Source organism: Elgaria multicarinata, chromosome 11, assembly GCF_023053635.1.
Source record: "Elgaria multicarinata webbii isolate HBS135686 ecotype San Diego chromosome 11, rElgMul1.1.pri, whole genome shotgun sequence".
NCBI classification, from domain to species: Eukaryota; Metazoa; Chordata; class Lepidosauria; order Squamata; family Anguidae; genus Elgaria; species Elgaria multicarinata.
This window is the reverse complement of record NC_086181.1, coordinates 46,415,758-46,431,493: the sequence shown is the minus strand read 5'-3', so window position 1 is coordinate 46,431,493 and position 15,736 is coordinate 46,415,758. Positions and strand designations below refer to the sequence as shown.

Here is a 15,736-nt window from a genome sequence, read left to right as displayed (position 1 = left end):
CGCCTCTCCGTTTTGATCGAGGCGGGGAACAACAATAAGATACATAAAACTGAATTAAAAACATCCTAAAACATTCTAAAAACATCTTAAACTTCTTACTGAAGAACAATAGTGCAAGAAGTTGTATTAAACCGCATTCATATCATCAAGAGAAAAAATGAACAGCAACGTTCATTGTGATTTTATCTAGATGTTCTGTAAACCACAGAATCATATTAAAAATCCTGCAGTCAAGATATGTGTGAATATAGTTTTGCCATATGGTATTTACTGCTGATTCAGCTTTAACATGCTGTGTATGCAGTTGGTTGACTTGCAGTGCAAACCTGCACTTCTACTAGGAAGACTTAATTTCAGCCTTAATTCTTTTAAGGAGGCTAAGATGTTTTCATAATAATGCAATGCAATATAGTTAGGTAAGGCAATTCCGTACCCATTGAAAATTTCGGAGAGGTGTACAAGATAAAATGAAAATAAAAACAACAAAACACTTAAAACAGATCTTAAAAGAAGCAAATTCAGTGACTCCTGGCTGGACATTAAGGAAAGGCTTCCTGGAATAAAGATGTTTTCAGGAGGCACAGGAAGGAATACAAAGTTGGCGCCTGCCTGACCTCCAAAGGCAGGGAGTTCCACAGGAGGGGGGCCACCACGCTGAAGGCTTTTCCCCTGGTGGACTCCAATTGGAGGATGGATCTATGTGGAACCACCAGAAGCAGGCCCTCGGATGACCTCAGTGGCCCTTGGTCATCCCATGCCCCACAAAAGTCAGCACATCTTTCCCCGGCCTCATCCCCTCCAGTTGGGGGATTCTGGGAGCATGTCTGGAGGGCACTAGGTTGGGGAAGGCAGAGGCACCAGCACAGTAAGGAATTCCCGCCCCTTCCAAGTCCGCCCTTATTTCGTATGACAGATGTTGATCTGAGAACTGACGTTTCTCCTGCATGCAACTCAGTGCTCCACAGGGTCCTCTGTACGCAACTGGGCATGGCTGGATTTGTGCTGGAACTGGGAGGAGGCTGTTTAAGGACATGGACCTTTGCTACCACTCTTGGGGCAGCTGGGAATCGAAACCTGCCTCTACCCTCTACATCAACCGCTGTCTTTAGGCCTCGGTCTGACCGGCACCAGCAGAGTGGTCATGAGCAACTTTCAGCCTCGGATGACCTTATGGCCGACCAAGGAGAGAGAGAGAACGCGCTCTTTCACAGCAGAAGCACCGCGGTTATGGATATCTCCCACCACCACCCCAACCCCAAAGAAGCACACCTGGAAACTACTCTGAGAGCTGCCAGGTGCCAGCTCTAACTTTTCTACCACCTAGGATGTTTAACTTCATTTTGTATACTTTTTAAACATGAGAAGTTCTGTTGTGCAGGATGCTCCATTTTTTAAAGTGCTTTTTCTATTTGCACTTGCTTCTTACTGTACTTATTTTTAATTTGTATTGTAAATCACCACAGAATGTACATTAAGAATGTCAGTATTTATTATTATTAACACTTACGAAAGTGCAAACGTATCCATGTTTACACAGAAACAAGTCCTACAATTCCCAGCAACCCTGGAGGGAACATTCAGACTGGGCTGTTGTCTCTCTCCAGGGCCGCTTCCCAACCTGGCGCCTTCCAGATGTGTTGGACTACAACCCTAGATTGTGGGAGTTGTAGTCTGATACATCTGGAGGGCAGCTGGTTGGGGAAGGCCGCCCAAGGGAACATTCAATTCAATCTGCTGTGCAAATCTATTCCCAGGCAGCTGATCAATTCTTTCCCCTCTGAGATGGACCAGCCAAGGCAGACGGTGGGAGATCCCAACGGAGGCTACCAAGATGCAGTTTGGGGAAGGCCATGGAATGGTCCAGGTCCAGCCATTTTGCAGAATCTCTTTTAAGGGCAGAAGGCTAGCCAGGCAGGAAGGGCCTCTGCTAGAATAAAGCCTGGCTCCCAATCTCTCTCTCATACATCCAAGTCATCATCTGGATCTTCGTCGTCAATGTCATCTGCAGCATCTGGCTCATAATAGATCTTGCCCTGGCTGGTTGGCGTCTGCAGCAGAGAGGATTTCCTGTAATTGGAGGGGAAGGGAGGTTAAGGGGCCGTGCGGTGCACAGGTCTGACGGTCAGGCTAAGACTAGAGAGACCTAGGCTCTATAGTCCAGGGGTGGGGAATCTCAAGTCTGGAGGCCGAAACCAGCCCTCCAACGTGCCTAGATGGCCGTGCCCTCTTCTCTTCCCCGGCCTCAACCTGTTTTCCCAAACCCACCAATCACTTGGGGGGGGGGGAGCTCTTGGCTTTTGCATGCCGCCCTCCAAATTCTAAAAGGTTGAAATCCCTTTCGGAAGGCTAAGTGACTGGCACGAAGAGCTTTAAGCTAAAATAGGCTGGTCTCCTTTGCACTTGTGGCTCAGCCCCTTTAACAGCAAATTAAAATGGTTCGATTTAAAAATAAAGGACTGGTAAAACCAGTGGCTAATCATTTGAGGAAGGCTTCTCTAAACAGAGTTGTTTCCAGGAGGCACCAGAAGCAGCCTAGTGTGGGCACCTGCCTGACCTCCAGGTGCAGGGAGTTCCACAGAAAAGGTGACCATATGGAAAGGAGGACAGGGCTCCTGTATCTTTGACAGTTTATTTATTTGTTTATTACATTTCTATACCGCCCAATAGCCGGAGCTCTCTGGGCGGTTCACAAAAATTAAAACCATTCAAAGTATAAAACAACAGTATAAAACCATAATATAATATAAAATACAATATAAAAGCTCAACCAGATAAAAACAGCAGCAATGCAAAATTTACAAATTTAAAACACCAAGTTAAAATTTATTTATTTAAATTTGCATAGAAGAAGTTGCACAGAAAAGTGAATTTCAGCAGGTGTCATTCGTATATATGGAGAACCTGGTGAAAATTCCCTCTTCATCACAACAGTGAAAGCTGCAGGAGCTATGCTAGAGTGACCAGATTCAAAAGAGGGCAGGGCACCTGCAGCTTTAACCATTGTGATGAAGAGGGAATTTCAGCAGGTTCCCCATATGTACAAATGACACCTGCTGAAATTCACTTTTCAATAGAACTGTTAAAGATACAGGAGCCCGGTCCTCCTTTTCATAGGGTCACCCTATCATAGGCCTTATTCAGAAGACATCTTGAACTACAGTTGTTAACAAAAAAGAAGCTTTAACCATCATGGTTTAAGGTGTCTTCTGAACCGGACCATGGTCGCATTAGCTGCCTCGAATAATTTTGGTGGAGGGGTGAGGAAACCAACCTTTTAAACAGAAAAATAAACCAAAGGACACCCTCTGTGTGAGTGAGAGACTAAAAGCTCTGGTGCTTGCAAAATCAATTGTTTATTGTAATCCAAAGATAAACCAATAAATCTTCTTAGTAGAAAATTTGTAATAGGTCACCCTATTTAACAATTGTATTGAAAAAGGAATTTCAGCAGTTGTCATTTGCATGTATCCAGCACCTGGTGAAATTCCCTCTTCATCACAACACTTAAAGCTGCAGGAGCCCTGCCCTCTGTTGTATCTGGTCACTCTAGTATAGCTACTGCAGCTTTAACCATTGTGATGAAGAGGGAATTTCACCAAGTTCCCCATATATACAAATGACCCCTGCTGAAATTCCCTTTTTAATACAACTATTAAAGATACAAGAGCCCGGTCCTCCTTTCCACAGGGTCAACCTAGGGGCCACCACACTAAAGGCTCTTCTCCTGGTGGATTCCAATCAGGCCAAAGGTCCATGACCCCTAACACCATTTAGGTTTGTTCGCATAAACGTATCCTAAAATGTGGGATCAAGGCTGCCTAAATGAGCAGGATCTAGACCTTGAAACAAAAAACACCCAGCTTCTGTAGAGAAATGAAAGGAAGGAAGCGATCTAGGACGCAATATCAAGCTTATTGTGCAACAGGGAAGGGAGGCTGTATGTATGTATGTATGTATGTATTACATTTCTGTTTAGCAGTGTACTTAAAGTGCAAAATACCTTCAATTTTTCGAACTGAAATGTGCTTTGCATGCCTGAAAGCTGTGGCACTAGGGCTTACGTCTGAGTAGACATGCTGAGAATTAACTTATCCTTTGTACGAATAGTGGGAAATTGTCCAAATTGCTTGGAATTACATTGGCATAAGTGTGCATATGCATGCATCTGGGCCAAGATGTGCCCGGCCCCTCTGGTTTAAGGGGGTTTAAGACGAGCATGGAAAGCCAGAAGGGAAAAGGACAGGAGTGTGTTCAGAGGAGGGCAACCAGGATGATCAGGGGTCTGGAAACAAAGCCCTGTGAGGAGAGACTGAAAGAACTGGGCATGTTGAGCCTGGAGAAGAGAAGATTGAGGGGAGACTACTTAAAAGGGTGTCCCACAGAGAAGGGCCAGGATCTCTTCTCGATCCTCCCAGAGTGCAGGACACGGAATAACGGGCTCAAGTGACAGGAAGCCAGATTCCAGCTGGACATCAGGAAAAACTTCCTGACTGTTAGAGCAGTGCGACAATGGAATCAGTTCCCTAGGGAGGTTGTGGGCTCTCCCACACTAGAGGCCTTCAAGAGGCAGCTGGACAAGCATCTGTCGGGGATGCTTTAGGGTGGATTCCTGCATTGAGCAGGGGGTTGGACTCGATGGCCTTGTTGGCCCCTTCCAACTCTGCTATTCTATGATTCTAGGAGGTGAGTAATGGACTATTTCATATTGATATCCCATTCTTCTGCTCGTCGAGCAGTTTTCATCTGTGCAAAAGCTGCAACACAATTAAAAACAAAACCCAAAAGATCCAGGAGGAGAACAGCGGAACAGCCGGCCTCTGAAGGAGCAGGGAAACGACTCCAAGGTACATACTTTTCCTCGCTGAAGTGGTACGGGAGAGGCACCGACTCTTTTGCCCGGCGTTCAGCCTCTGACAGGCGCAGGTTGAAGGTCAAGTTGGCCGTTGGGTCAGCCTGAGAAGATCCAAAGATTGGGGGGGGCGGGGGAAGAGACAGTCAGCACTAGTGGTGGAAAAGCGCACAGAGAGCAGAACAGAACGAGCATGACGAATCTGAGCCAGGCCTCACTTCAGGGAATCAGAAGAGGCCGTACTGGATCAGGCCCAAGGCAAGCGTGTAAGAGCACCCTCTCGCTCATGTTCCCTGGAAACTGGTATTGAGAGGTATACTGCCCCTGATACTGGAGGTTCATAAGAACATAAGAGCCCTGATGCTGGGTCAGACCAAGGCTCCGTCTAGTCCAGCACTCTGTTCACACAGGGGCCAAACAGCTGTCGACCAGGGACCAACAAAGCAGGACATGGTGCAACAGCACCCTCCCACCCATGTTCCCCCGCAGCTGGTGTAAAAGCCTATTGGTTCCACTGGGGTTCAAACCCAGAGACTTCTGCATGTAAAGCAGACATGATAACCACTGCACCATGGAACCTGCTGCAAGTAATATACAGCCATTGCGATTAGTAGTCATTGATAGCCTTCTCCTCCATATAATAGCTTGGAACAGGTGAGACCATGGAAACATGAGGAAGGTTTGTCATTTTAGGAAGCCTCCAGACAGGTTGGCACTCTGGAGTCTCTCGCGTCGAGAGATCAACCAGGAAATATCCAACTGGAGGATGAGCCTTCTTCATGTATCTTGCAAACACCCAGTGCTTTTGGGAGAAACCTCTGACAACAAGCAAGATCCCGTTCTGATTCTTTGTCGTCCCATACCCCTGGCTCATGCGTCATCCTGTGGCCAACCCACCCAACACTGCTTCTGTTCCAGACACACCAACACCACCTCCCGGGTTCACAACATCTGCCATAAGCCATGGAACCCACTGGTCCACAGGACGACAGGTATCATTAGGCCTCATCTAGAGTATTGCGTCCAGTTCTGGGCTCCACAATTCAAGAAGGATGCAGACAAGCTGGAGCGTGTTCAGAGGAGGGCAACCAGGATGATCAGAGGTCTGGAAACAAAGGGCTATGAAGAGAGACTGAAAGAACTGGGCAGGTTTAGCCTGGAGAAGAGAAGATGGAGGGGAGACATGACAGCACTCTTCAAATACTTGAAAGGTTGTCACACAGAGGAGGGCCAGGATCTCTTCTCGATCCTCCCAGAGTGCAGGACACGGAATAACGGGCTCAAGTTAAAGGAAGCCAGATTCCAGCTGGACATCAGGAAAAACTTCCTGACTATTAGAGCAGTACGACAATGGAATCAGTTACCTAGGGAGGTGGTGGGCTCTCCCACACTGAAGGCCTTCAAGAGGCAGCTGGACAACCATCTGTCAGGGATGCTTTAGGGTGGATTCCTGCATTGAGCAGGGGGTTGGACTCGATGGCCTTGTAGGCCCCTTCCAACCCTGCTATTCTATGATTCTATCCCGTTAGGCACGTACCACAGCAGGGACTTTGCCCTCTTCCGGATCTTCCTCTCTGGAAATGCCATCCTGTGGCGGCTCACCGAGGTGTTTCAGGACAAAACCCGGGAGGACCGTGACATATTCTTTCTGGGGGAGCAAAGGGCAGGAAAGATGGAGAACTGTGTGTGTACATCAAATATTCATGAATCCCTGACTCCCTTTGCAAAGAGCACTGAGTCTACAGCCCCATGCAATTGAGCAGTGAAGCACTGCCATTATGGTTTTGTTATTTATTATAACTGTAATTTATTGCATTTTTTAAATTATTGTTTCAACAAAGTTTTCATTTTAAATTTCAGTTTCATTGTCAGCCGCATCGAGCACCATTGCCTTGGCAGAAGGATGGGGTATAAATGAATATATTTCTTAGACGCCTTTCTCAAAAAAACCCACCTCAAGTTGACTTGTAGTTGGATTTAAACATACAAAATTTCAAAGAGCTAAACACAAGTTACCCACCAAAATACAACCTCCCCATATTATTATTATTATTATTTATTTATATAGCACCATCAATGTACATGGTGCTGTACAGAGTAAAACAATAAATAGCAAGACCCTGCCGCAAAGGCTTACATTCTAATAAAATCATAATAAAACAATAAGGAGGGGAAGAGAATGCACCAAACAGGCAGTATAAAAGTCAGAACAAAATCAAGTTTTAAAAGCTTTAGGAAAAAGAAAAGTTTTTAGCTGAGCTTTAAAAGCTGCGATTGAACTTGTAATTCTCAAATGTTCTGGAAGAGCGTTCCAGGCGTAAGGGGCAGCCGAAGAAAATGGACGAAGCCGAGCAAGGGAAGCAGAGACACCTAAAACACCTAAAACATCAGCGTCTACCAGCAGTGATTAAACTCAGGCATTAAACAGCCCATCTTATGCCATCCATAGCCTGGGAGTATAGAATGGTCTTAACCTGGTGCTGAAAAGAGGACCATGGGAAGACTACACTGGCGAGAGCATTCCGCAATTGTTGGCCACCAGTGAGGAGGCCCTGTCTCCATCCTCTGAGCCTCGCTTGGAGTAGGGCCTCAGATACTGATTGTAGGGTACAGGTATATTCACATTGAGAGAGGCGCTCCGTCAGGTATCACGATCCCAAGCCATATAGGACTTTATAGAGTAAAACCAGCATCTTCAACAGTAGGGCGACCATATAAAAAGGAGGACAGCGCTCCTGTATCTTTAACAGTCACTCTAGTATTGCAGGAGCTATACTAGAGTGACCAGATTTAAAAGAGGGCAGGGCTCCTGCAGCTTTAACTTTTATTATTATTATTTATTTATTTATATAGCACCATCAGTTGTGATGAAGAGGGAGTTTCACCAGGTTCTCCATATATACAAAGGACACCTGCTGAAATTCCCTTTTCTATGAAACTATTAAAGATACAGGAGCCCAGTCCTCCTTTTCATAGGGTCACCCTATTCAACAGGCTTGAAAAAGCGTGTAGGCAGCCAATGCAAGCAGGCCAGAGTCAGCACTACGTGCTCACACCTTCTGGTCCCAATTATCAATCCGGCTGCTGCATTTTGCACAAGCTGCAGCTTCTGAACCGTCTTCAAAGGCAGCTCCCGATAGAGTGAAATATTCAGTCACGTGACGCTCCTGCTGGTTTCCTTATTGCCCCCCCCTCCGTGCCCCTGATGCAATTTTCTTTTAAATTGCCTTGTAACGAGTAAGGGAGGATGTGGTCTGAGAAAACTACTGGCCCAAGTTGGCTTGGGGAGAGACACACCACGCCAGAACCCGCATCTGGGTCTTTTAGTTCTGGGTGGTTAACACAGGAACGGCAAACTCTGCAGCACTCTCCTAACAGGACGAGCCGTGAGCCCTTTGCTGGCTGCTCCACTCCTCCTCTGACTGAGAACAGGTACGCATCTGCACACAGCACACAGACGGCCCGGTTAAGCCTCACCTTCCGGACCACTTTGCCCCCTCTCTTCCTGTGCCAGGTCACAGCTACTTGGGGAGCAGCGTCCCCCCAAGTGAGAGCCTGCGGTGCTGGTTCCAGAGTCACCACAACGCGGGCCAAGGCACGCAGCGCTTCAAGCTGTCCTAGCTGGTGTAGGTCCCCGTGGAGGAGGGTCACGAACCTGGTGATTCTCAGGCCTGCAGAGAAAAGAGACGTTAGAGCAGCTGCAGCAGCAGTGGGGGAATCCGGCCTTCCCGCATTGCCCAGACGCAGGAATCCCTTTATAGGGTGGATTCCTGCACTGAGCAGGGGGTTGGACTCGATGGCCTTGTAGCCCCTTCCAACTCTGCTCTTCTATGATTCTATGATGCCCACGACCTCTTCGTCCGCCCCACCGCCTTTCCTGCAATCACTATTGTTTGGAGACTTCCCAGGGTCTGTGCAGTCCCCCCCCCCCAGTCTAAAAGCTCTCCTGGGAGTAACTTACGAGAGGTATTTTCATATTGTGAACCACTGAGAGATTTTACTGTACTCCGCAGTATATAAATGCCACAAATAAATTCATAATAAATAAATACACTTGCTGGCAGGAAGAGCTTTAAGCTACAAGGTGCTTCTATTTTCAGCCCTGATGCTCCTGCCTCGCCCACCCCCGGAATGCGCGCTGGCTGCTTCCGAACAGCTTCGCCCACGCTGGTGCCTTCCTCGCGGTTTGGAACTACAACACCCAGCATCCCTCAGACATACTGGCTGGGGATACTGGGAGTTGCAGTCCAGGACATGACGGGCGAGGGGGCATCGGGTTGGGGAAGGGCGTGTTAGAAGATACAGCACTGCCTTCTTCCGAGTGGGAGCGTTGCTTTGGCTGGCCCAGCACTGCCCGCTCTGACCGGCAGCAACTGTCCCGGTGTTAGATCAATGTTCTTCACCCAGGGACAAGATCCAATCAGCCCCTAAGCATGACTCCACACTTCCAGCGACAGAGGGTTCAAAAGCGCTTTATTGATTAGTAATCAAGGTCTGGTCTCTTGACGGCGAGCAGTCAGACAAAGAAATTGGGAATTCAGCACAGCATTTGAAGCATGCAAGGGGCAGTTCTCAGTAGCAGCATGAGCCAATCAGAACGTAACACTGGAGCATAGCTAATTTTTGCTAAACAATCCCCTTTGCTCTACAGTAAGTTACAGTACGCTAACTTTGACACCGAAGCACTGGAGCCGAGGCTATGTTTTCATTAGATAAAACAGATACAAGGAGACATCCAAGGAGACGTTCTCACATACGTGACATTTCGCCTGCTGTATAATAGCTACTTCATAGCTTCCTTTAGAAAATGGAGGCACCTATGTTAACACCAGGTGGCAGGCAGAGAGGCCTCCCCAGTTACCGGAGATCCTTCCCCAACTTGCTTTGGACTACACTTCCCATCGTCCCTGACCACCAGCTAAGCTGCAGATGGGAGTTGATGGCCAAAACACCTGAAGGGATCCAAAGGCTGCTTTCCTTGTTGCTGAAGGAGGGGATTGATTCTGGCAAAGCATTCGCTCTGCCACTGAGCTCTGGGCCTTTCGTTGCTTGTTCCTGACTGTTTGAGGCGCAAGTTTGGCTCTGCCTCCTCCCTCTTCTCGCTATAATTTTTCACTTTTCTTCCAAAGGACCCCAGAGGACCCCTGGCTTTCCCATCGCTTTGGCCTGCAGGTAGTAGACCAGACCTCCGCCCCCTTTTAGAGGAGGAGGATGGCGTGACGAGCAGCACCCCTTCCCCGCTGTGAACACGTCCCCTCTGGGCTCACCGGCCAGGCTGGCCCTCCGAGGCAGCTGTGCAAGGACCTGGCAGACGCCAGGGAACGGCAAGCGGAGAAGCAGCCAGCTGAGCGAATCCAGCACGACCGTGGCAGGTCCTTGCGCCGCCGGGGCCAGGCGCGCCACCAGTCCTGGCGCCGAGAATTCTCCCAGGGTCAAGCCCCCATCCTCGCCGGCCCAGCCAAGGGGATCCCGGAAAGCATCGTGGAACGAGATCCTTGGATAAAAGGTGGGTGGGAGGTTATGATTAGCAGCACAGGGCTGCCCCCTTGCTGCAACCAGAGCAGGAACCGGTCCGCTTATACTTTCTCAAGCGCCACACAAACCAACGGTGGAATAGAAACAATATTGAGGCAGATGCTGGCCGGGAGGGGTCCCATTAAGTGGACGGCGAGGAAACGCACGTTCCCCTTTGCCCAAGACACGACTATTAAACACACTGCGCTCAACATCTAAGGTCCTCCTCCGAGTGCCTACTCCGAGGGAAGCTCGGAGGATGGCAACAAGGAAGAGGGCCTTCTCAGTGGTGGCCCCCCGACTGTGGAATGATCTCCCTGATGAGGCTCGCCTGGCGCCAACATTGTTATCTTTTTGGCGCCAGGTCAAAACTTTTCTCTTCTCCCAAGAATTTTAACATTTTAACAGCATTTTAACAGCCTTTAACAATGTTAAGTTTGTTTTTAATTGGCCCCAGAATGGTTGGTTTTTAAATGGATACTGTTTTTTTATACTGTTTTTATGTTTCTGATGGTTTTTTAAATCTTGTATACTTTTTAATGTTTACTGTTTTTAACTGTTGTAAAGAACTGGGCATGTTTAGCCTGGAGAAGAGAAGATGGAGGGGAGACATGAGAGCACTCTTCAAATACTTAAAAGGTTGTCACACAGAGGAGGGCCAGGATCTCTTCTCGATCCTCCCAGAGTGCAGGACACGGAATAACGGGCTCAAGTTAAAGGAAGCCAGATTCCGGCTGGACATCAGGAAAAACTTCCTGACTGTTAGAGCAGTGCGACAATGGAATCAGTTACCTAGGGAGCTCTTCTCCCACACTAGAGGCCTTCAAGAGGCAGCTGGACAACCGTCTGTCAGGGATGCTTTAGGGTGGATTCCTGCATTGAGCAGGGGGTTGGACTCGATGGCCTTGTAGGCCCCTTCCAACTCTGCCATTCTATGATTCTATAAACCGCCCAGAGAGCTTTGGCTGTGGGGCAGTATATAAATGAAATAAATAAATAAATAAATAAAAGAGCAGAAGTGACCAAACCTCTAAAATGGCCTTCTCTAACCTAGCACCCTCCAGATGGGTTCGACTACAACTCCCAGCTGGGGGATGCTGGGAGTTATAGTCCAAGCCATCTGGAGGGTGCCAGGTTAGAGGAGGCTGTCCAAAGCTCAAACAAGCCACAGGTTACTGAACAAGAACGTTTTCAGGCAGATGGCGGATTAGGTTTGCCAAAGAGCCGTGTCGATCCACCGGTCTTCAGGACTCCCAGAGGCCAGCAGTCTAGGCCAGCGGGGTTTGCCTCCATCTCTGCCTGAATTTGCAGAGCGCCTGGAGCGATCGTGAGTGACGGGAGGGAAAAGGCAGGCACCAACTCACCGGGAAGTCACCTCAGTGCCGAATCCAGCCTTGAATTCTTCCTCCGGGACGTCAAAACTGAGGACGTGAACAGCTTCGCCCCTAACGAGGAATGGGCCACAGATGGTTATGCATTCAGGAGAGAAGTCAAAGCGGAGGGGTGGGGAGGCTACGGGCAATGAGCCTTTTGGGGAGCGCTTGGGCAACACACCTTCCATGGGGGCCCCTCCTTCAATGAGTTTACTTTTTCACTGTCACCAGCTGCTCTTCCTCCTCCTCATCAGTACCACTAGCTTTCATGACATAAGAACATCAGAAGCGCCCTGCTGGATCAGACCGAGGGTCCATCTAGTCCAGCGCTGTGTTCACACAGTGGCCAACCAGCCATGGGCCAGGGATGAACAAGCAGGACATGGTGCAACAGCACCCTCCCACCCATGTCCCCCGGCAACTGGTGCACACAGGCTTACTGCCTCGGATACCGGAGGTTCCACATAGCTATCAGGGCTAGTAGCCATTGATAGCCTTTGCCTCCAGGCTACCAATGGCTACTAGCCCTGATGGTTGTGTGCTATCCAGGGAGCCAGCGAGATCTGCTGCTCCTCCTCCTTCTCGCCGCAAGTGGCAGGTGAACAAGGAGGCTGCAATGGGGAAGCCCAGGAGCTTTTGCCAGTGGGCCCCTGCTGGGATGTGGGCCATTGGTAAAGGCCTACTTTTGACACCAGCATTGGGGAGAAGGCTTAGGCTCAGAGGCAGATTGTGGGCTGGTTCCAGCATGTTTAAGACTGCCGCCTAGCCAAGCCGCAGGGGGGTCAGGGACAGCCTCAGAAAGCCCCACCCCCTACAGAAAGAGATCAGGATGACTAACATTAGCTACGCAGGGAGGCCTCCTTAGTAGTGCAAAGGTCTGATGTCATCAAGAAGGCCGCACAATAGGAGAGAATATTGTTCCTGTTGCTGACAATGTGTAAATGCTGCTTTCCCACAAAACAGCACCAAATACATAAGACTATAAGTATGATACAGCCGTCCCTAACCCGTGTTGGACTACAACTCCCACAAACCCCGCAGCCAACTTGGGCTGTGCTGCATGCTGACTGGGGGATGATGGGAGTTGTAATCCAATGCGTCTCAAGGGTGCCACAATGGGAAAGGCTGATATAATACTGATTATTATTATTATTATTACCGTATTTCCTTGATTGTAAGACGCCAGCGATTGTAAGACGCACACTAATTTCAGTACCACCACCGCTCCGAAATTTTTCAATGGGGAGCGGTATATAAATATTCTAAATAAATAATAATAAATAATAAAAAAGCTTTGATTCTAAGAATAATAATCGCACCCTCGATTCTAAGACACACCCAGTTTTTAGAGATTATTATTTATTTATATAGCACCATGGGAAGAAAGGTGCGTCTTAGAATCGAAGAAATACGGTATTGCAAGTGTGTTAATAGAATCTTTTTCTACCTCCTCGTATTTCTGGTCCCGTAATGTCAACCCAGGAGGGCTCCTAGAAGATCACCACCCCCACCCCCAATCTCAATATACAGATCTAGAAAGCAGGCGTTGGGAGCGTCCAGAGGTGTCGCCCCCGAGGCGAGGGGCCCCTTTAGGTAAGGGACAGAGTGCCAAAGGGCACCGAGGCTGCCACCCACCTTTGTGCAGAAGCTGCCACAAAGCTCTTCAGCAAGCTGCGGCCTTCGCAGCTGACCGAATCTGCAGGAGGAAAGAACAGCAGGCAAATCAGTCACCAAAAGAGATCCAGAGACACACACACACACACACACACACACACACACACACGCACGCTCCCGTAGCAGCCTCCTGCAGCTGCCTTCTCCCTCCCCCTAACCTCTCCCTCGTCCCCCCGTCTCCCCACTTCCCTCCATCCACTCAATCCATGGGTCCCAACAAACCCAACCTAATCCCCCCCTTTCTTAAGTCATCACACCCCACATTCCACCCCCCACCCCCGTGAGTCGATCTCACAGCTCCTTCCCTCTACCTCAGCCTCCCCGAAGCTGGTGGCCTCTGGATGTGTTGGACTACAACTCCCAGAATCCCCCAGCCAGCATGGCTGGGGGATTCTGGGAGTTGTAGTCCAACACATCCAGAGGCCACCAGCTTCGGGGAGGCTGCCTCCATCGAGTTCCCAATCCCCTCCTGGCCACCTGCCCCCCAAATAACCCCTTTCTCTGCTCCCCACAGACTCTTCTTTCTCTTCTTCTGCCATTCCCCCCACAATTCTCCACTCTCCCCCCTCCCTCCCTCTTTCACTGCAATTGCTCCAAATCCCTCCATTCCCCCCTGAAGCCCCCCACCCCTCCCCTCCCCTCCATTCCCCCCTGAAGCCCCCCACCCCACCCCACCCCACCCCTCCCCTCCCCCCATCTTCTCCCCCTAAGTCGTTGCTCCATTCAGGAGCTTGAAGGAAAGTGGGGCAAGATATCCTGGGAGAGGGGTCTTCCTGCCGCACCAGAGCCCCCCTCCCCCCCAGGTCACTCCCCCTCCCCTAATTCCTGCCCCCCCTCCTCACCCTGCAGAAGGACGAGCCCCTCGGCCCCTCCAGCCACCAACTCCCCCAGCATCTCCCCCCCCGCCCCTCTGCGTTGGCGCCTTCCTCGCTTCCAAACTCGGCGCGCCCTCATGACGTCATTGTACGGCTCCCGAAGTATCGGCCGTGAAACTGCTCTCCGGCAGCCTTTTGTACGGAATTCCGCTGCTGGCTGCCGCCATGTTGGGAAGGCCCATAGGAGACTACTATGGCTTTGGCGCGGGAGAGATGGAGGACCTCGGGAGACTTCACCTTTAACATCCCGCCCCCCAAGAAAGACTATATAGCTGTATTTCTAATAGGGAGGAACCTGCGCCTTGGCATCTTTTTAAAATTATTTTACAGGCACTAATATGGACGCCTATAAAAGCCACTCATGCCTGCTCTGCAAGAAAGCACGTATTAGGAGGCTGGGGTTTAATTAGTGTCACTTTTGCTGGGAGGCTGGGACGGGCATTTCACAGCTACTACACGGGGAGCCAACATTCGTTGGGTAAAAGCATGGCAGTTCACCTGTTGGATTTGCACAAGTTGCATCTATTGGATTTCTGCCTGTCACACAACTCTGATGGAAAGAGGAGCCATGCTGGAGAACTGGGCAGGCGCAACTCTCCTTGCCTCAGTAGAAACAGGGACTGTGGAACACGTAAACGGTGAAATGCAGAGAATGAGAATTACAGTCTCAGTCCTGACGCATGCTGGTTCTAAGCAGCATTGAGCATGGCAAATCTGTAGGATGGGCCATAGATAATTCTGCATAAGATCAATTAAATAATAAATAAAAATGTTTTTAATAGCTTCAGCTTAAGCTGAAATACAATTATGCAGACTAAAGCATTTCACAGAAACCCAAAAGTTTATGGAGGCTTACACAAAGTTAACCATCGCCAGTTTCCACACTGGAAAGTCCTATATTTAAGACTCCCCATGGAGAATCTCACGTACTCTTCCCTCTTCTACTAGAAACCCCACAATTTCTAGAACATGGAGCCAGATCCACTTTCAAACATTTTATTGAATACACATATACACAAAGTTCATAAAAATGCCGCATTAGGGAACAGCAGCAAGGGCCAACCCACATCTCCGGCACACCAGCAGACTGATCATCGCAAAGAGCACTATGGCAACCGAAACCACTAAGAGGAACAGTGCGAACACCGTCCCGGGAGCCTTCACAGCCTCTGCAAGCAGGGAGAGGAAATAGCAGAGTTGGAAGGGGCCTACAAGGCCATCGAGTCCAACCCCCTGCTCAGTGCAGGAATCCACCCTACAGCATCCCCGACAGATGCTTGTCCAGCTGCCTCTTGAAGGCCTCTAGCGTGGGAGAGCCCACAACCTCTCTAGGTCACTGGTTCCATTGTCGCACTGCTCTAACAGTCAGGAAGATTTTCCTGATGTCCAGCTGGAATCTGGCTTCCTGTCACTTGAGCCCCTTATTCCATGTCCTGCACTCTGGGAGGATG

General features: G+C 49.3%; 2 protein-coding genes and 1 non-coding gene across 3 annotated transcripts in view; 1 reads left to right on the top strand and 2 right to left on the bottom strand.

Annotated features, from left to right (window-relative positions):
- Positions 1 to 1,423: 1,423 nt before the first annotated feature.
- Positions 1,424 to 14,306, bottom strand: ELP5 (elongator acetyltransferase complex subunit 5). The gene is made up of 8 exons (XM_063138657.1): positions 14,253 to 14,306; positions 13,372 to 13,432; positions 11,728 to 11,808; positions 10,117 to 10,343; positions 8,327 to 8,520; positions 6,387 to 6,497; positions 4,853 to 4,953; positions 1,424 to 2,067 (listed from the first exon to the last, which is right to left on the bottom strand). Exons 1-8 carry the CDS (start codon positions 14,302 to 14,304, stop codon positions 1,959 to 1,961), a joined length of 936 nt encoding a protein of 311 aa, XP_062994727.1. The 5' UTR covers positions 14,305 to 14,306; the 3' UTR covers positions 1,424 to 1,958.
- Positions 5,356 to 5,428, bottom strand: TRNAV-UAC (transfer RNA valine (anticodon UAC)). Its single transcript has one exon. It is a non-coding gene; the product is annotated as a tRNA-Val (tRNA).
- A 56-nt stretch (positions 14,307 to 14,362) lies between the features above and the next one.
- The window catches only part of NEURL4 (neuralized E3 ubiquitin protein ligase 4), a 44,394-nt gene continuing 43,020 nt past the window's right edge, over positions 14,363 to 15,736 (top strand). The window contains exon 1 of the mRNA XM_063137228.1: positions 14,363 to 14,387. Within this exon, the coding sequence (XP_062993298.1) occupies positions 14,363 to 14,387 (25 nt within the window). The remainder of the gene's footprint in view (positions 14,388 to 15,736) is intronic.